The 19806-nt window shown below is 38.3% G+C and overlaps 3 protein-coding genes across 4 annotated transcripts; all 3 read left to right on the top strand.

Annotated features, from left to right (window-relative positions):
* Window positions 1-408: 408 nt before the first annotated feature.
* LOC131311049 (uncharacterized) lies at window positions 409-19284 on the top strand. Of its 2 annotated transcripts, XM_058338365.1 has the most exons (11): window positions 409-542; window positions 634-829; window positions 2918-2979; window positions 13752-14068; window positions 14165-14421; window positions 14572-14778; window positions 15760-15855; window positions 15958-16062; window positions 16164-16412; window positions 16504-16841; window positions 18893-19284. In XM_058338365.1, the coding sequence occupies exons 4-11, from the start codon at window positions 14032-14034 to the stop codon at window positions 18903-18905; spliced, it is 1302 nt and encodes a 433-aa protein (XP_058194348.1). In that variant the 5' UTR covers window positions 409-542; window positions 634-829; window positions 2918-2979; window positions 13752-14031; the 3' UTR covers window positions 18906-19284. The 2 variants fall into 2 exon arrangements, with proteins under 2 accessions (XP_058194348.1, XP_058194349.1); XM_058338366.1 differs by lacking the exons at window positions 409-542; window positions 634-829; window positions 2918-2979 and adding an exon at window positions 6947-7245.
* Window positions 9490-11589, top strand: LOC131311047 (uncharacterized). Its single transcript, XM_058338362.1, has 2 exons — window positions 9490-9846; window positions 9934-11589. The coding sequence occupies exons 1-2, from the start codon at window positions 9761-9763 to the stop codon at window positions 11528-11530; spliced, it is 1683 nt and encodes a 560-aa protein (XP_058194345.1). The 5' UTR covers window positions 9490-9760; the 3' UTR covers window positions 11531-11589.
* LOC131311048 (uncharacterized) lies at window positions 11577-13741 on the top strand. The gene is made up of 4 exons (XM_058338363.1): window positions 11577-12201; window positions 12296-12577; window positions 12663-12774; window positions 12858-13741. Exons 1-4 carry the CDS (start codon window positions 11603-11605, stop codon window positions 13485-13487), a joined length of 1623 nt encoding a protein of 540 aa, XP_058194346.1. The 5' UTR covers window positions 11577-11602; the 3' UTR covers window positions 13488-13741.
* Window positions 19285-19806: the final 522 nt, after the last annotated feature.

Here is a 19806-nt window from a genome sequence, read left to right as displayed (position 1 = left end):
ATCAAATTTTGTTGAGTTCGAAGTAAATATTATGCTTTTATATAGTCAAAAGTATTTTTTTTTCCTGTGAACTAGATATTAAAAGTTAAAAATTAAATTAAAAAGAAAACTTATCCAAACATTTATAGTAGTGTGCAAAAAGATTTGAACCCTCAGAGTAACATTTAAAACAACTGAAGCATAACTAATACAAGAAAATCTGGCAAATGAGCCTCGTGGGGCTCGAAACAGGGACCTTTCGGTTTAAGCAATATGGACAAACCACTAATACTTGAAGCTTGGAACTCTACTCGTGCTAGAATTCTGAATAACTTATATATAATCACTACAACAAATATGAGTTTTCACAGTTTAACTTTATAGCGTTTTTTAAAAAATGCTGTAATTGAGTTGCATCTTCAGGCTACCATAGCGTGCACTGCACTGTAGCGGAGTGGAAGACATTTCATAGCGTTCCATTAAACTCAATTACAACGTTCACCCAATTAAGAAAGGCGCGAGTCTCAATTCGGTGGGAAATTTTTAGACGCGGAAAAAACTTGGTGGGAAATCCCTTCTCTCTCTTAAATTTCGTACAGATTGCGATTGCAATTTTAAGCCCTAACACAAACACTCTCTCTCTCTCTAAACTAGATGGACGACCGCTGATTTCCGTGGATTTGGAAGAAATGGCGCCTTGAGCTTTGTAATCTCATCCTCAGAAAACCTCACAAAGCGATCTACTCCGTCGTCACCACCGCTGCTGTATCCACCCTCACCAACTCCACGTTGCAATTGTCGGAACTTAGAGAGAAGGGGCATCACGTTTTGCTTTGTGTTCCACCCAAAGGTTTGGTCCTTCTCCTCTATTTTTCCAACAATCTGATCTAAATGGGTCTCTCTCTCTCCTCTCTCTATCTCACACACACACACACACCTCTTAGCTCGCCCTCAATCAACCGCAGGAGTAAGGAGTACTTGAGGACTTCCTCCTAAGGCCCATTACTACGGAACCCCAGAATGGATGGAGTTGGCGTTGCCGAACCATCTACATCCTAGACCCTGCAAATCGAGATACAGAAGCGTGCACATACACGCACACGCACCCAATCGATCTGTCATCAACCATCAGATTGAACCATCGCAGTAACTTAGCCACTTCAAAATTAGAGTGAGAAGCTTTCGATCATGTACGATTAATCAAACTCAGCCAGAAACCCAGTTGTAGAGTTAGAAGCTTTCGAACATGCACAAACCCAGCCACTTCGACAGTGATTTCTTAAATATTTAACAGACAAATATGTACGGTTAAGCAATTTTAGGGTTGGATTTTGGGAGTTTGTGATATTGCATTGTTTATTAGAAATTAGGGGTTTTTTTTTTGCGTCTATGTGTTCTAAATGTTCTACCTTGTTTAAATCTCCATTTTATATACATAGTTTGCATAGAATAGAGCATAATTTATTTTAAATTCTGTGGGCTCCTACCCTACCTTTTGTGAAACAACTATAAAGAAAAATTTTGAAGTGGTCCACTAGTTGTGTTTTAATGTCTGGAATCAAGTATATGGATTGGACTGTTTGAAGCATGAAGCTGGGTGCTATATTAGGATATGGTGCTATATTATGGCTATTTTTTTGGAATGGAGTATATGGTGCTATATTAGTCTTCTCTTCTTTGTAATCCATCCATTCATTAGGCCTTGCAATCCATTCATTCATTTGAAGAAAAACAGATTAGGCCTTCGCTTTGGACTACATTTTTGTTTATGGAAGCATGAAGCATTATGCTTGTGGTCTGTTTTGTTTTTTCCTGTAGAATTTCAGTTGAATACCGTTTTTCCTTTCAGAATACTCGTTCTTGCTGCTTCTTTTTTTTGGTATATTAGGATTGGAATGCTTAAAGGTTGAAGTTGGTTGGCTGTTGGTTCAACAACAGTCATTGAACAGCATTCATAAAGCTAGGAAACTAGTTTTGTGACTAGCATTTATAAAACTAGTATTGTGTAAGGTACATTGTATTCTTTTAGACCTACTTGAGGGGGTTGTCCCTTGCTTCTTGGCTGTCTCACCTCATAAACAAACTTCAGGTCGCTGCTGCAGATTTGGTTAATTATTTTGCATTCATTTGTTCATGAAGATGTATCTTGTTGTTTTGGTATGCTGCATTTTCTTATGGCCGTGTCCTAAGGGTGTCGCTTGGAGTGGGTTAGTTCTTACCACAAACCACTTTAGTCTTGATTGTATTTTCAACAAGACTCATGTTTTTTTTCTGCTGCTAAACCATACTGTTCGCTACTGTGAAGAATCTGTAACTGCATTATTTTGTATATATGCTGTTGCTGTTGTGTCTGCTACAGCTGCTATGTTTCTGCTGCTGTGTCTGCCGTATCCTAGAGCATCCAGATTTGGATGTGAAGGCATCATAGAGCAGTGTAATTGTTGCTGCTGTTTTGTTGCTGTTTTTCTATGGCAGCTGCAGCTGCTGCTGTTGTTTTGCTGTTAATTTTCTGTTATGGCAACTACTTTTTATGTCAAGATGGTGTATCTTGCTGCTTTTTCCTATGGTTTGTAGTCTACTGCTGTTTATGCGCAGTCCGTGAGGTGCAGCTCCAGGAAACCATGGGGGGCTGTACCTTGGAGCTTTGGGTTTTCTGACATAGAAAATGTTCTTTCATACCTTGGAGCTTTAGGTTTTCTGCTATAGAAGTTATCCTACCCTACCTTTTGTGAAACAACAATAAAGAAAATCTTTGAAGTGTTCACTACTTGTGTTTTAATGTCTGGGTTCTAGTGTCCCTAAATTATTTGAGTGAATATAAAATGCTTATTGATGCGGATGCATAAATATTGGTGTATTATTGTCAGTGCATGGATTTACCTCTGTTTCCTTATTAATATCCTAACCTTGATTGTTCTTCTGCTTCTTGATTCCGTAGTCATAGAAGAATACATACTGCACTGGTAGAAGTAAACAACCAGTTCAAAGAGTGCTCAACAGGTGTGATTTGATTTTTGGCAGGATTGGCTTACTATTTGATTTTTCGTACATGCCTTAGTTGCCTACATTATCTTGACATAGTGCCCAAGAGTGGATAGGTTGGAGTGTGTGTATTTATGTAGTGTGTGTTTTCTACTATAGTGCAACTTTAAAAGTCCATTGGAGCTTATGTAGTGTGTGTTTGTCTGAAGTTAATTAACTAATTGCTTGTTGGTTTTCTTACAAAGGGCTGTATAATTGTTCTTGTTATAAGGTCTTTGTTATAGACCAGAAGTTAACTAAATAAGGATATCTAATCTAATTAGTCAAAGAAAGGCTTTTTGGGATGAGGGGACAGAATATCACTATGTGATTCATGAAGTAAGATTGCTACATTTGGATGTAAATTGATCCAGTGTTTTGTGGTGTTGTAATTGCTCATTTTAATTTTTCGGTTCTCTTAATCCATTTGGGGGTTTCTTGTGCTGTGATATGATCTCTTAGGGTTGTTATATTGGTGCTTCTTATGCTTATGGTGTAGTTTGTAGGTTTCTTTTCCTATTGATGCTATTTGTAATCTCTAGCTCTATAAAGAATTTTGGGGGATAATTTCTAGGATTTTTGTTGGCATCCTTTGTGGTTATTGTTCCAAGACGAGTGGACTTACCCTATGTATTACATGTACAATTGTATGATATAAGGACAAGCTTGGTGTTGTTAAGATGGTGGACAAAGATTGGGTGCATTTGAATAGGTAATAGAAAAACTTTTTTAGACAACTATAGATAAACTAGTTACATATTCTTAAAACATTTAACACACTTAGCTTGTACATTTGTAGATGCACTGACGAGTATATGAATACATCATTGAACTTTGTGGAGATGGCTAATCGAAACATAGGATATTTGGGAAAGATTCTATGCCCTTGCAAACGTTGTCGGAATTTGAGTCACCATTGTGTTAATGATGTTTATGAACACTTGGTCATAAATGGAATGGATCCACTACAACAAACAACGCCTATTATAGCATTTTTTTATAGCGTTTTCACGCCCACTCTATAATAACTGGGCTTCCGTTCCTTTTCTTTTCAGTTCAATAGCATTTCATTAAAACTGCTCTCACTATAGCGTTTTCTTCCCCTTCCATAGCGTTCCAGAACACAGGAAAAAAACGCGCCCAACTTTTCGCGCTCTCGCTTTGATATTTCCCCAAATATTTCTAATTTCCTCCTAGTTCCCAGTGCGTACTTTGCTGCTCTGCACGATAGCTCCCAAATCCCAAAATTCCCCAGACGGAATCGTTTCCCTTCTCATCCGCTTACTCAGGTAAGAGAAAACCTAATCGATTATTCCAATTATTACACGAAAATCATTGGCGCCATATCTGTTAATAATTTTGTGCGACTGGTTCTAGGAAATTCAAGTTGTGAGAGCTGCTGTTGCTAGCTAATGGATCGATTTTGGGTATTCTAGGTTTCACTCGTGAGCACCAGGTTTGTTCTTCTTCTTCTTCTTCTCTCTCTCTCGTTCCATCAAACAACAGATTCATGTTTTATGAAAAGAAAATGAAGACAGGAACACAGACCAGTTTGAGGGTGAGAAGCATTCGACATGCACAACCCTAGCCACTTTGAAGACGAAAATTTTGAATATTTGACTACATATATGTACGATTAAACATTTTAAAGGTTTGATTTTTGGGGTTTATGATTCTGCGTTTATTGAAAATTAGGGCTTTTTTTGGTCTCTGTGCTTTAAAAGTTCTACTTACTTAAAATCTCCATGTTATATACATAGTTTGCAGAGAAGCCCTAAATAGGTTCAGTTCGATTTTCCTTGATTCTTGTCGAAATACAAACTAGGGCATAATATTCAGTACACTTTTGCCTAGAAAACACAAGAAGATCATGGGGTTTTTATATGTTTCATTCATCCGATTAATGTCATGTTAGCCAGGGCTTTGCATGCGATGCCTCAATACAAGGAACTTTATACTGTACTTTAAGTTTTTCGTGGACTCTGATGCAAGTTAGAATTTCCTGTTTTTTTTTTTTCTCGTCTTGTTTGACTTGATTATTTATATTTTACACTTACCCACTTGACTAAACTTTATACTATAGTTTAAGTTTGTATGGGAGTGTGGACTTTTTTTCTTTTTTCTTTTTCAATCGGCTTTGTTGTGTTTGGGAATTTGGGCTTTGCTTTGTTTAGTCTTTTTTTGTGATATTATGGTTGCATGTTCGATTAGAGTAATGAATAGCTCAAAAAAGGCCCCTAATTTATTTATTCCAAGTGATCTTTTGTCTGTGGTCCCCCATATGCTTCTTCTTTATGTAATCTTCAAGCCAACAAAATCCTTTGATATGTCCTTCTGTTTTGTCTCTTGAAGAAGAAGCATAACGATCTTGAGATCTCTAACCATTTTTTTAACTTTACTTCTTTCCTCCCTTTTGCTTAGGCCCCTCACATTCCAAGAGAGAATTTTCATATTTGCTTGATTCCCCAAAAAGTCAGCTTTATGGTATGACTAAGTAGATGGGTGAACTGTCAGAGCAGCCCTCAATAGTTCTTCCTCATCGGTGACCATGATACTGCTGATGACCTCTTCATCATTGCCCAAGTAGTCAGTTCCCATAATTTTTGTAACCGTCCACACTGCCTGTGATACATTTAGCAAAATTCTGTTCCTGTTATTGATCCCTTAAGTGGAAACAGAAAGTGCAGCAGCAGCCAGAGCAAAGCAAAAAACCACACAATTTCGTTTTCTTCTTTTACCACCTTTGCGTCTTTCAGATACCCTTGGGATTCCCAGAATTTCCTCAACAGATTTCACTTTTCTTTTAGTTTTTCTTGCTTCCTTTGAAGAATCAATATTCACTGAAGATTTGTTAGACGACAATGCTTTACCACAAATTTTTTTGGTGATGAAGGTTCTTGTTGTATGGGACAAGGTTTAAACTCGACTCTATTTGTGATTGGGAGAGCATGGGTGAAGGGGTAGGAGATTGAGGCAATGGTAGCCCAAAACTAAGTAAGTAAGAGGCCCACCTGGCCCACCACCCAATTTAAAAATCATGTCTGAGCAAAACTTACCTCCACGGCAGATGAGATTGTTCCCCTTCCATGGGAATTCATGGTTGTTCCAATGACCTCGAGTTCCGAATAGCTACCAATTAAATATTTATTATTGTCTTTGAATAAAACCAACTGCCTGTTTTCAAAATACGACTTACCAGCATCGTGAGCCACATCAGTTGCACTGACATTTGGCAAAGTACCCACGTTGTTCCCTTCAGTTTCAGCCACCTCCTCAACCAAGTTCAAATGATCATCCACGTCATCATCTTCCTCATCCTCTTTTTTGTTCTGCTTTGACTCTTCAGTTGGTGTTTTTAGAGATGAATCCTCAATGTGGCATCCAGGGCAAGCACAATCAGTACGGAGTACCGTATTAATGACCATCTGTTATTCCATAACTCTTATCTGGAACGCACTATCGTTGTTTTCAATCTCCACTATTTGATTTATCATGTCCATTTGAGATTGTTGTGTTGTTTCTGGCTTTGAAATCTAGCAAGATTTGCCATGAGTTTGTGTCCACAAACCCATGAACCATTAATTTCCTCTGCAGCATTGACAGCTTCCATTCTGTTCCCAAGTCTGACGAACCCAAATTGCTGACATGTGATTCTGCTTGTCTTGTTGGGGATGTATAAATCACTAATTTTTCCAAATCTGGAGAATAAGTTGTAGATCCATATCTGCCAAGTATCTTTTGGTAGACTATCAATGAATAATGAGAAGATCTCGACGCCTCTATCCCGGCTTCTCTCCATTGTCTTTTTTGTTGTCTTTTTTTTGTTGTGCAACCCACAAACCATTGTCTTTTGAGAATGATTATTTGTTAATCTAAATAGGCATGCTTTTGAGATTCCAAGCAAAAGTGATAATCTTTTTAATCTATATAGGCATTCTTTGGTTCATTATGTGGGCTCCTACCGTACCTTTTGTGAAACAGCTATAAATAAAATCTTTCAAGTGGTACACTACTTGTGTTTTAATGTTCGGTTTCTAGTGTCCCTAAATTATTTGAGTGAATATAACATGCTTATTGATGCCGATGAATAAATATTGGTGTATTATTTTCAGTGCTTGGATTTACCTCTGTTTCCTTATTAATATCCTGACCTTCATCATTCTTCTGCTTCTTGATTCTGCAGTCATAGAAGATTACATACTGCACTGGTAGAAGTAAACAGCCAGCTCAAAGAGTGCTCAACAGGTGTGATTTGATTTTTGTCAGGATTGGCTGAGTATTTGATTTTTTGTACATGTTTTAGTTGCCTACATTATCTTGACATAGTGCCCAAGAGTGGATAGGTTGGAGTGTGTGTTTATGTAGTGTGTGTTTTCTACAATAGTGCAACTTCAGAAGTCCACTAGAGTTTATGTAGTGTGTTTGTCTGAAGTTAATTAACTGATTGCTTGTTGGTTTTGTTACAAAGGGCTGTGATAAGCACCCAATAATGCATATTCTTGGTGCTTAAGTCCTCTAGTATGTTGTGTTTGTACATATATATTGTCGTTTCTATGCGATATTGCACGTAAGGTACGTTTTTGTGTATTTCAGGAAAAACGTGCTAATAAGGCGGTTTTGACGCCAAGAGACGTTCCGGGATGAACCATGAGTTCAAGTGCCCGGCGGCATATGGTCATTGTCACCAGAGCCTAACGGTGCCACAAGAAGCCTCGGAGATTGGCTGGAGGTCAAGGTTGGCAAGGAACGTGCCAAAGTGGTTCAAGCGAGCCTAATGCATCGAGGATGGCCCTCGAGGGTATCCGAGACTCCAAGGCCATAAGGCATACCTCCGCCAAGTCCCGTTGATCATGTAATGAAGCATCGGAAGGCCGTCGAGGCACGACAAGGCATGATGGCCCAAGCTGACCCTGTTCTGCTGTTTTCACACAGAGGTACCAATACCTTATTTTTTAGGTATTGGTACCATCATGCCGAATTAGAAGACAGTTGAGTTGGTACCAATACCTCATTTTTTAGGTATTGGTACCAATGCCCTTCGGCCAGCACCTTTTTTGCTGAATATTTCAACCTTCCATAAATGGAAAGTTTCTACTTCTAGTATGTTTTTGGGATATTTTGGGGGCCTTTTTGTCCATTGTAAGGCTGATTTTGTAAGGCCTATAAATGGTCTTGTATGCCATTTATGGAAGGATATGGCCATTAGTTAGTTTTTAGGCCTAAGTCTTTTTCTTGCTTTCTAGAATTTTCATATTGTGTTCTTAGCTTTTCAAGCTTTCAATCTTCAAGAACTCAAGTAAGTTTAAGTGTTTTGATGTTTTCTCACGTATTAATGTTGTAGCTACTTGTTAGATCTTCATATAAATTAAGTTTATTTTCGTTTTCATCGGTAAATCATGTTTTCCATGCTTAACTCTTTTTCTAGTCTTTTTATTATGAGTGAGTAGTTAATATGTTCGGTCATGGGGTGAGGTTCACCCTATGGATTAGTCCATTAAATGGTTTCTCTTAACTTTAGCTTAATCTTAAGGTTTTGAATGAATTAAACCCATGATTTCTAGCTTTGATCATGGGGTTGGTGGCTTCTTTGATCAATGAAGTTTATCGCCTTATGCTACGAGCTTGATAATCCTACGCGTGCGAACGATCTTTTTTCGTCTCTCACTTGCGTTAAATGAGTTCAATTTGAATTAGAGCTTTGAATTAAGTTATAAGTAGTCTTCAGCTTTTAATTCGTCTAGTGGATCCGAACGGTTTCGGTCCACTCTTGAGTTAGATGAAGAAACCGTTTGATGGCTAAGTCGTGGGTAAATCAATCCTTTTGACTCGACCATCTTAACCTAGTTTATTTCCAAGTTTAATTTCGTCAATCGAATCAAAACTCCAAAGTTGGCCGCTTGAATGCCATAACTCTTTAAGCAACTTCTATTCCAAATTCGCTAAAGAAGATTTCTCTGTGGGAACGATTCCGGTCTTACCGGTTATTATGCTTTCAACGACCTAGCCCTACGCTTGGGGTGTGAACCTTTCCAAGAGGTTAGGTTGCGGCGAAGCAGGCTGCATAATTGGTCTTGTTATAAACTGGAAGGTATGAGTGGTCTTTGTAGAAAAACAAGACCTGCGTGGCTACTTGCGAAGCTGATAGGTTCTAGAACATAAATATGTTTGAAACCGCCTTGTGGGAAATTAGGCAATAACTTGTTAATGTTGCTACCTATCTAAGTTTCAACGCCTAGCTTCCACTACTTTTAGTGATGGTTGTGGAATTGAAAAAACTAAGAAAAGATGAGGAAAAATTGGATAGGATTTGCAATTGGTAACAACTTGGTTATATACTTGTTTGTAATTGGCTCTAAGTCAGTAATTTACACCACTTCAGTCTTGATTGTATTTTCAACAAGAGTCATGTTTTTTTCTACTGCTAAACCATACTATTTGCTGCTGTGAAGAATCTGTAAGCTACAATGTTTTGTATATATGCTGCTGTGTTTCTGTTGCTGCTGTGTCTGCTATTGTTGCTATGTCTGTCGTATCATAGAGCAGTGTAATTGCTGCTGCTGTTTTGTTTGTTGCTGCTACTATTTTTCTACGGCTGCTGCTGCTGCTGTTTTGCTGCTAATTTTCTGTTATGGCAACTATTTTTCATGTCAAGATGGTGTATCTTGCTGCTTTTTCCTATGGTGTATGGTCTACTGCTCTTTCTTAGGATTTTTGTTGGCATCCTTCGTGGTTATTATTCCAAGATGAGTGGACTTACCCTATGTATTACATGTACGATTGTATGATATCAGGAAACAAGCTTGGTGTTGTTAAGATGGTGGACAAAGATTGGGTGCGTTTGAATAGGTAATAGAAAAACTTTTTTAGACAACTATAGAAAAACTAGTTACATATTCTTAAAACATTTAACACACTTAGCTTGTACATTTGTAGATGCACTGACGAGTATATGAACGCAGCATTGAACTTTGTGGAGATGGCTAATCAAAATGCAGAATATGTAGGAAAGATTCTATGCCCTTGCAAACATTGTCGGAATTTGAGCCACCATCGTGTTGATGATGTTTATGAACACTTGGTCATAAATGGAATGGATCCTACATACACAACTTGGTTTCATCATGGGGAGGAGCCAAGTGCTGCACAAAAACCTAATGAAGCGGAAACGTCAGATGCTCATAACTTATACAGTGCGACTTATGCACGAGATGCCGACCATCTTGAACCACTCGACGAAGCTAAAGATAAGGTCTTTGCAAAAGCATTAGGGGATGCAGAAACTCCATTATACCCTGGTTGTGAAAACTATACGAAGTTGTCAGCAATTGTCACTTTGTACAAGATCAAAGCTGAAAGTGAATGGACAGATGAGAGTTTCACAATTCTTTTAGGGAAACTTCACGATATGTTCCCCAAGGACAATTCACTGCTATGCTCTGTTCGTGCAGTTAGAAAGTTCCTTAAAACATTTGAATTGGGTTACGAGAAAATTCATGCTTGTGTGAAGGATTGTTGTTTATTTAGGAAAGAGAACGCAGAATTGGAGAATTGTCCAAAATGTGGTTGTTCAAGATGGAAGGTAGACGTACGCACAAAGAAAATAAAAAAAGGGGTTCCTGCCAAAGTGTTGAGATATTTTCCAATAATTCCAAGGTTTCAGAACATGTATAGGTCATTGCAAGTAGCTAAAGATTTGACATGGCACTCTACTCATAGAAGCAGTGATGCCAAGATGCGACACCCAGTAGATTCACCAACTTGGAAAACAATCGATGATAAGTGGCCATCTTTCTCAGCAGACCCACGGAATCTAAGACTTGGTCTTGCTACTGATGGTTTCAATCCATTTCGGAATTTGAGTTCGACGTATAGTTGTTGGCCCGTTATGTTGGTTATGTACAACTTGCCACCTTGGTTATGGATGAAAAAGGAAAATGTTTTGTTAACACTTTTGATTCCAGGACCTAAGCAACCGGGTAATGATATTGATGTATATCTACGACCTCTTATAGAAGACCTACAAATTTTGTGGACCAACGGAGCACCTGTCTATGATAGGTTCACTAACTCTACATTCAATTTGAGGGCAATTTTGATGTGGACAATGCATGATTTTCCAGCATATGGAAATGTTGCCGGGTGTACGACAAAGGGTAAATTTGCATGTCCTATTTGTGGTGAAAATACACGTTTTCTATGGCTGAAATTCAGTAGGAAAACTGTATATTTGTGCCATAGGTGCTTTCTTCCACCATCTCACCCCTTTCGGAAGAAAAAATCATGGTTTGATGGAAAGGAAGAAAAGGGGAAAAAACCTAGAATCATGACTGGCAAACAAATTTCGGAAACCCTGAAAGATATGAAGAATGACTGGGGGAAAGGTGGAGAAGGAAATAAAAAACGAAAGCGGGACAATGAAGTTAAACAAAGGCGGAAAAAGAGGTCAATCTTTTTTGATTTATCATATTTTGAGGTAAGTGTTATCAACCGGCATTTTGATCAATCTATATCTTATATTTACATATATTGATCTTATTATAGTTTATGATTGTTTCTCTACTATTCTTTGTAGGAATTGCTAGTACGAAATAACTTGGATGTCATGCATATCATTAAAAATATTATTGAGAGCCTTATTGGTACGTTGTTGGATATTAACGGAAAATCCAAGGATGGTTTAAATGCTCGCAAGGATATGCAAGATTTAGAAATAAAACACGACTTGCATCCGCAAGATCGAGGGTCTAGGACATATCTTCCTCCAGCTTCCTATACACTTTCCAAGGATGAGAAGCGAATATTTTGCAAGAGGTTGTTTGACTTAAAAGTACCTGATGGGTATAGTTCAAATATTGGGAATTGCGTATCAATGGATGAATTGAAGGTCACAGGTCTCAAATCTCATGATTGTCATGTACTAATGCTTCAGTTGTTGCCTGTAGCCTTAAAGGGGTTACTACCAACAGGACCGAGAAATGCAATACTTCGCCTTTGCGCATTCTTCAATAGATTGTGTCAAAGAGTTATTGATCAAGAAGAAATGGCATCCATTGAGGATGAGGTGGTTGAAACGTTATGCATGCTTGAGAGGTTCTTTCCACCTTCGTTCTTTGATATCATGGTGCACTTAACAATTCACTTAGGACGAGAAGCACGACTTTGTGGGCCAGTCCAATATCGTTGGATGTACCTTTTTGAGAGGTGAACCTTTTTTGTTATTTTTTTGAATGCATCATCTATGGTTCCATCCATCATCTACGATTGTATAATGTCAATGTACTTTCTTCATGATTAGACATATGAAGATATACAAACGAAGTGTTGGGAATCATGCACGACCTGAAGGTTGTATAGCTGAACGCTACCTCGTAGAAGAGTGCATAACATTTTGCAGCCGACACATGAAATCTGTGGAAACAAACAATAGGGGACCTCGCAATCAAGATTTTGAGAACGATGTAATTCTTGAAGGTCGTCCAATATCAGCTGCCACATCTGTCACATTGACTGATGAAGTTTTAGAAAGTGCACATCGTTACGTGTTATTCAATACAGCCATAGTGGAACTTTATTTGGAGTAAGCTCGATGAAATTCTGCTTGCAAAATTCATAAATTCTCATACACATGTGAATCACTTACTCATTCTTTCTTTTTCTAGTAGGATGCATATAGAGGAGTTAAAGAATTCGGATGCTAGTCTTGGTCTTCAAAAAAATAAAAGTTTACTTTTGAAGAGGCACGCCGACAACTTTTCAAAATGGTTGAGGGAAAAGGTTACCACTTATTTTGTTTGAGGTTTATCAAATTTAATATTGTAATCAGTATAGTATTAATTGGGTTGCATATACTTGAACAGATTCAGATAAAAGCATGCACAAATAATGAATTGGAGATACTACAATGGCTTGCTAATGGTCCTAGGAAGCATGCTATGAGTTATACGGGTTATATCATCAATGGGCAGCGGTTCCACACAAAGGAAGCTGAAAAATCAACCCAAAATAGTGGTGTTTCCATTGACGCGGCAACTCTATGTAGATCAAGTGTGAAGGACAATGCACAAGTTCTTGATGTAGTTTCATACTACGGGGTGATAAAGGATATAATTTTGTTAGATTATCACACATTTCAACTACCAATGTTCAAGTGTGACTGGGCAAACATTGGCCATGGTGTTAGGATGGAAGATGGTTTTACACTTGTTAACCTACACCAAGGTCAGATCCAATATGACAAAGATCCATTTATCCTTGCATCCCAAGCAAAGCAAGTTTTTTATTCAAGGGAAACCGAATCTTCGAATTGGTATGTTGTACTAAAGGCACCTCCTAGGGGATTTTATGACTTGGAAATGTACGAAGATACTGTGGATACAACTTCTAGGCCGCAAGATGTTTCAGTCCTTGGTATGAATGATGACGATGATGATGGAAGGATAACTAACGTTAGAGGAGATTGTGAGGGTACATGGATTGAGGATTTCTAGTGATCGCGCCTTGTAACTTTTGGTTTTTGTTTTTTGGTTTGTATCTTGCTAGGATCTTTGTTGGTTTGTAACTTTTGGTATGTTGTACTAAAGGCACCTCCCAGGATCTTTTGATTTGTCTTTTTTGGCTCATATCTTGCCATCGTGCCTTAATTTGTTGTTCATATTATACTTGGATATTCGTTAAGTTAATTTCTTGTTCCTGCTATATTATTGAACATTGTTGATTTATTTTTTGTTAACTTGTTTCTTTTATGTATTCAGTAACATGAATATCCAGCCGGGGCACTTGTCCAAAATGTTGACAGACTATCAAAGGTTAAAGGAAAAAAGAATGGAACAAAACTTAGGAGAATTGAAGGCTGCTGGAATCAAGAATGTGCCAAAGTCATTGTTTGGCTTAAATCAAAGTGGTAACGGAAAAGGTAATGATAAGGAAAAGAACGACATTGGGTGCTGTGCAGTCGAGATGGAAAAGGGTGGCAGCCCCTAGGGAGCAACCCAAGCTCAGCAGCTTCCCACATCACCTGCTGAACAAACAGACATGTTTTGCAGCCCACATACAGTTGTCGGCTGCGGAGGTGAGAAACAATATTATGAGTTTATGTCTTCTTTGTTAACTTTTTTTTAATGTAATATTTCATAAGTACATTCATATCCAATGCCAAATTCTACAGAAACTCCTGCTATCCCTTCAAAAGCGTCACAAAATCTCAAACGCAAAAGAGGCCCGACCAAGCTGAAAACCATTGCTGTAGATGGAAGTAGTCGGATTGAAGTTATGTTTGACGAGATTGGTCAACCAATAGGTGAGGGATCAATCAAGTTGTCTTCTTTCTTGGGACCTCTAGTTCGAGAGATTGTTCCATATACACTTTCAGATTGGCGAAAGCTTCCTTCAGGAATGGCAGAAATCCTATGGCAATGCATTAAGGTATGGTATAGTGCCCAACAATAATGCTTTTAGTTACATGATGATAGAGTTACATGATAGAATCTTATGACTTCAACTCTTTTTTTTCCCCAAATTACTCGTGGAATTAAAAATTTTAGAATTTCATGCAAGTTACATTCAAATTTTTAGGTAAGATTCAATCTTGATGAAGAATGGCATAGACAAATGATTTTCCGGAGAATGAATGAAGATTGGAGAGCCTCAAAGTCGATATTAGTAAAAAAAATAAGAAACGCTTCAAATGAGGAGGAAAGGCTAAAGCTACAGCCTGACAATGTCAAATCACTGCATGATTGGAAGAATTTTGTGAAGGAAAAGACTAGTGAACAATTCAAGGTATGTGCACCCTGTTCATCCTACTCCACTACTTTATTCCTAAAAATTTAGTACATACTCGATTTTCTTCATCTTATAGACAATAAAACATGTCTCTTGAAATGCAAGACAAAGTGGCAAGGGCTAAAAGATCGGGATAACTTTAAAAGAGTGATTTTGATCAAAGCAATGGTTTCGATTTTAGTTTATTCTTGACTTTAGGTTAAAAGCGAGAACTTTAAAGATATGAGAACTCCAATACCATTGAACTAGGAGTAGTAGGTGCACACTGGGTGGGGAAGCACATTGGGTGGTTGTTTCTATGGTTAGGTTGCTTGGTGGAGTTTGGTGTGTAGGCAGTCTGTTATATATTTTGTTTGGGTTTGGTTTTCTGGGTTGAGTCTGTCTTTGTATAATTTTTGCTGTATTATAATAGTTCTAGACTTGCAATTTGGTGCATTTCAACTCTTTTGGGGCTGTTTTTTACGGCCATGGTCCAAATCTGTCAAATCTTTGGGGCTGATCACTTCTAAAGGGTTTCCTTAGTTCTACACTTGCATTTTGGGATCGCTACTGCCTTTTCTAGGTGCGTACATAATCTGTGGCTACAGTTCATAGACCAGTGCTGCCGCTCTCACACACATTTAGGATTTGTTGCTGCTCTCACAAGGAGGAACACAATCATTGGTCCTCCATTCTACTACTCTTTCTTTGCTATATTTAGGAGTTACTACTACCCTTCTCTGCTGCATTTAGGACTTGCTTCACATTCTAAGTTGACACCTTGACAGAGGAGTTGGATGTTTGTACAGTGCTTCTAATTGGAGCCACAAATTACCTTTGATCCTTGGTCAGACACATGCAATCTGTTGTGATGCCTTTCCCTCTCCCAGTTCTTGTACTATTCTTTTGGATCTCAATAAAACCTTATTTTTGCCCTTAAAAAAAAAAAGGGTTGTGATCAAGAGAATGGTTTTGATTTTAGTTTATTCTTGACTTTAGGTGACAAGCGAGAACTTTAAAGATATGAGAAGGAAACAATTGGAGCTGCAGCATACCATGAGTCGTAAGGGATATGCACGGTTGACTGCTGAACTGGTAATACCTCTATTATTTTGTTCATTATCAAAGGTCATTGGACTTCTTATTACAAACTATAACTTCAATTGAATTCTGATCAGATATTTGTTTTTACTCTAGAAAAAGAAAAAAAAAGTGACCTCCATAAGTAGAGCCGTTGTTTGGGCCGATGGACATAGAGACAAGAATGGTAAACCCAAGAACAAAAATGTTGCTCAAAAGATTGTAAGGCCATGGCTCATTCCTTATTTGTGTGTTTTATTTGTTACATATGTTTGACAGTCTCATTAGTCATTTACATTGTTTTTTTATTATGCCATTTTTAGGAAGATATGGGAAAAATTGAACGGAATGGACAGAATTCAACTAATCTAAAAGAAGATGCTGTTTCTAAAGTGCTTGGTGCCGAAAGGCGTGGCCGTTTAAGAACATTTGGAAAAGGAGTCACACTAACAAGATTAACTATATTATCACAAATGAATGGTCAGTTTGCTCAATTACGTGAAGAAAATGCTAAGATGAAGTCTCAAATGTCGCATATGCAAAATACATTTGACGAGTTCAAGAAAAGCCAAGTAAGTCGGTTATCATTTTCTTCGTTGGTGGTTATTTCGGACTAGTTTGATTAATGACATTTTATTTGTTTCCCGTTGTTGAACTTTCTAGGTTCTGAATCCAGTGACAAATGAAGCAACGCCTACACCCATTATTTCTCCCTCGGTAAGAAGTCATCATCAGAGTGACATTACCAAGTGCAAGTTGCTAGATTGGATGGGGACAGGAGACGTAGTTGCTGAGGGGCGTTGGGCTTCAAGTGATCCAACTTCGTGTGCTCATTGTATTCCGATTGGACCTAATGCAATGAAAATTTGGGTGGATGTAGCAAAGAAAACTGAAGTGTATCTGTGGAGGGCTCCAAGTGATATGATCTATATCGAAGATGCTGTCGGAACTACCATTGCATGGCCTGTTGACTTTGTTATTATGGACTCTTCTTCGCCAGGGTATTATACTTTTATTCTCTTCTCCATATCGAAGTATTCTCTTGGATGATAAATGTATGCCTGATTGCCCGTGTTAATGATCTCCATGTTGGAGAGTAGATTGCTATACCAGAATTTATGCATACCTAGTTTTAGTGTTGTCCATTTTTGGCTAGTTTAGTGTTGACCAATGTTTGTCCATTTTTGGCTAGTTTAGTGTTGGCCTATGTTGTTTGAAATCTGACTCTTGCACAAGTGGAGCAAGGAAACATTAGTTAACTATTTGGGAGGACATTAGTAGGCATAACATGACAAGAATGCAGAAACTTGACGATAAGGTCATTTTTAGGAGAAAACGGTTAATAGCTTTGAAAGGAACATTGAGTATGAAGGTGTTTGATCAAAGTAATGCATGCTTTTAAAAAGAAGAATATGATGCTTTTCTCTATCTATGTGGACAGCCCGTTACTAATAAAAAGAAGACTATGTTGCTTTTCTCTATCTATGTGGACAGCCCGTTACCAATATGGTATTGAATAAAAAAGAAGGATACGATACGTTGGGGGATACGTTGAATATAAAAGTAACTAAAAAACATATTATACATATAATTTACGCTCACGCGTATCCGATGGAAAGCCCATTCAGGGACTTTGTTAGCTCACTCTTTGAGAGCAGGTTAGAGGCAAGGAAATCTGGTAATGAGGCCTTTGCCTATGTGTACAAGATCCTTATGAATTCGCTATATGGTAGATTTGGTATTAACCCTTAATGCACGACTATGGAGGTCTGCGATGAAGATTGATACAAACATTTGATTAGGCATAGTGAGTTGATATTCGGTGATATGCTTAGCGATAACTGCTACATCATTGCCTACCATAGCAATATCGGGACGGACTCAGATTATTGGAACCCACCGAAGAACTCTGCTGTCCAACTCGCTGCTGTGATCACTGCCTCTGCTAGGATCTATATGTACCCTTATATCTCAAGAGAGGACTGCCACTACACGGACACATACTCAGCTATGCTTGGTTAGCCACTACTTGAAAGTGATTTCTTCTTCAGTCTTGGGTAAGTTTAAGCTAGAGCACAGAGTCATGAAAGGCTACTTTTTAGCACCGAAATCCTATTTCTAATCACAATGCATGGATGACACCAAAGTACTCAAGTACAAGGGACCAGCGAAAAGCTTGGTCAATCGCGCGTCCGAAATGTATCGAGATGCCAAAAAATAATTCTAAAAGCTAAATACTTTTAAAAAATGTATTGGATATGTATCCGGAGAGTATCGGTATCCGATACGTGATACGGAGGTCAAAATAGAGTATCCGTGCTTCATAGAGTCTAAGTAAACCAAAACCCCTTAGAATGAATATCTTATTGATGAATATCAGGGAGGCAAGCATTAAATTTGAGTGTTGCTACAGGTACCGAAATTGGGGGACCGAAATCGGACCGACGGCCGCCGGCGGGCCGTCTCCGGCCACCGGACGGCCGATCCGAGCCGTCCAAAAATTCTAAAAAAAAAAACCGAGGGGCCCCACGCGGGAATCAACGTCATCCGAGGTGTGTAGGGTGCTTGATCGGAGCACCCCTTTTCGTGTGTATATGTAAAAATTTACATATACACACGAAAAGGGGTGCTCCGATCAAGCACCCTACACACCTCGGATGACGTTGATTCCCGCGTGGGGCCCCTCGGTTTTTTTTTTTAGAATTTTTGGACGGCTCGGATCGGCCGTCCGGTGGCCGGAGACGGCCCGCCGGCGGCCGTCGGTCCGATTTCGGTCCCCCAATTTCGGTACCTGTAGCATTTTTGATTAAATTTAGGGGCAGCTTGAGCATTAAATTCAGGGGCAGCTTGAGCATTAAATTCAGGGGCATTTGTTATTTGTGTGTTCGATCTACTTGTCATATATGTTCATGGTTTGCAATTTTTTGGATGATATGGAAAATATTGAACAAGATACACCAAGCTCACCTTCGATTAATCTGAAAGAAGATGTTTAGTAGAAAAAATTGTTATGACTCCATCAAATTGATATGTTTGCTTTAACCATATGTAGGTTTATGGGTTGATAGAGAAGTGCTGCTGTGACTTTTTGCTGAAGATATAGGTATGATATGATCTTACTAGCGTGTTGAAGCCTTTTTGTTGATACTTATTGGATGGATAGATATTTTGGAAGGACTGTTTTGGTTGAATCGCACCTTTTTGTTAATATTACGGTGCCAAGGTTTGAACTCCACTTTTGGGATAGATAGATGTTTCGGAGGGCCTTTTTGTTGATATTTGGTGACAAGGCTTGTACTCCACTTTTGGGATAGATAGATGTTTCGGAGGGCCTTTTTGTTGATTTTTTGTGACAAGGCTTGTACTCCACTTTTGGGATAGATAGATGTTTTGGAGGGCCTTTTTGTTGATTTTTGGTGACACAAGGCTTGTACTCCACTTTTGGGAAGGATAGAAATGTTGGAAGGACATGTAGTATACTGATTTTCTTCTATGTAATGGTAATTCCTTTAATGTTTGGAGACATTTTGTTGGTTTTGTATGCAATATGTGAATATATGCCAAGGAAGTCATTGGAGCCATCTTTTTTTTATTTTTAGCATTGCATGGGCTTGCTATGTAGAATGTTATTCAAGTTATTGGATTGTGGGTTGTATAAAGTAAAGAAAATTGTTAAAAATCAGTTGGAAAATCATTTTACATAGCCAGTATAGAATGCTATGGAAGGTTGAACAAATATAGTGGGCCAAAAATGCAATACAAAATCTTAAAAAAAAAAAAAAAAAAAAGCAGGCCAAAAATGCAGTAGCAAATTTACCACGGATAGCGGGCCGAAAATGCTATAGAAAATTTACTGTGGGTAATAGAAAATTTTTAATAGATAGCGTTCTGAAAACACTATAGAAACGTTACATTCTATAGTGTTTTCGGAATGCTGTAAAAAGGTTCAAATTTATAGCGTTCTTT

This window comes from Rhododendron vialii, chromosome 12a (genome assembly GCF_030253575.1).
Source record: "Rhododendron vialii isolate Sample 1 chromosome 12a, ASM3025357v1".
In the NCBI taxonomy this organism is placed as follows: domain Eukaryota; kingdom Viridiplantae; phylum Streptophyta; class Magnoliopsida; order Ericales; family Ericaceae; genus Rhododendron; species Rhododendron vialii.
The sequence above is the reverse complement of the archived record's forward strand: the minus strand, read 5'-3'. Positions and strand labels throughout refer to the sequence as shown.

Bases quoted from the DNA above. Each gene is read 5' to 3' on its own strand.
- LOC131311049 (XM_058338365.1), top strand. From the start codon at position 14,032: ATGTTTTGCAGCCCACATACAGTTGTCGGCTGCGGAG. The intron at 14,779-15,759 runs GTATGTGCACCC...TCTTGACTTTAG, and splicing joins AGACTAGTGAACAATTCAAG to GTGACAAGCGAGAACTTTAA. The intron at 15,856-15,957 runs GTAATACCTCTA...TTTTTACTCTAG, and splicing joins CACGGTTGACTGCTGAACTG to AAAAAGAAAAAAAAAGTGAC.
- LOC131311047 (XM_058338362.1), top strand. From the start codon at position 9,761: ATGTATTACATGTACGATTGTATGATATCAGGAAACAAGCTTGGTGTT. The intron at 9,847-9,933 runs GTAATAGAAAAA...GTACATTTGTAG, and splicing joins GATTGGGTGCGTTTGAATAG to ATGCACTGACGAGTATATGA.
- LOC131311048 (XM_058338363.1), top strand. From the start codon at position 11,603: ATGCATATCATTAAAAATATTATTGAGAGCCTTATTGGTACGTTGTTG. The intron at 12,578-12,662 runs GTAAGCTCGATG...TTTTTCTAGTAG, and splicing joins ATAGTGGAACTTTATTTGGA to GATGCATATAGAGGAGTTAA. The intron at 12,775-12,857 runs GTTACCACTTAT...ATACTTGAACAG, and splicing joins CAAAATGGTTGAGGGAAAAG to ATTCAGATAAAAGCATGCAC.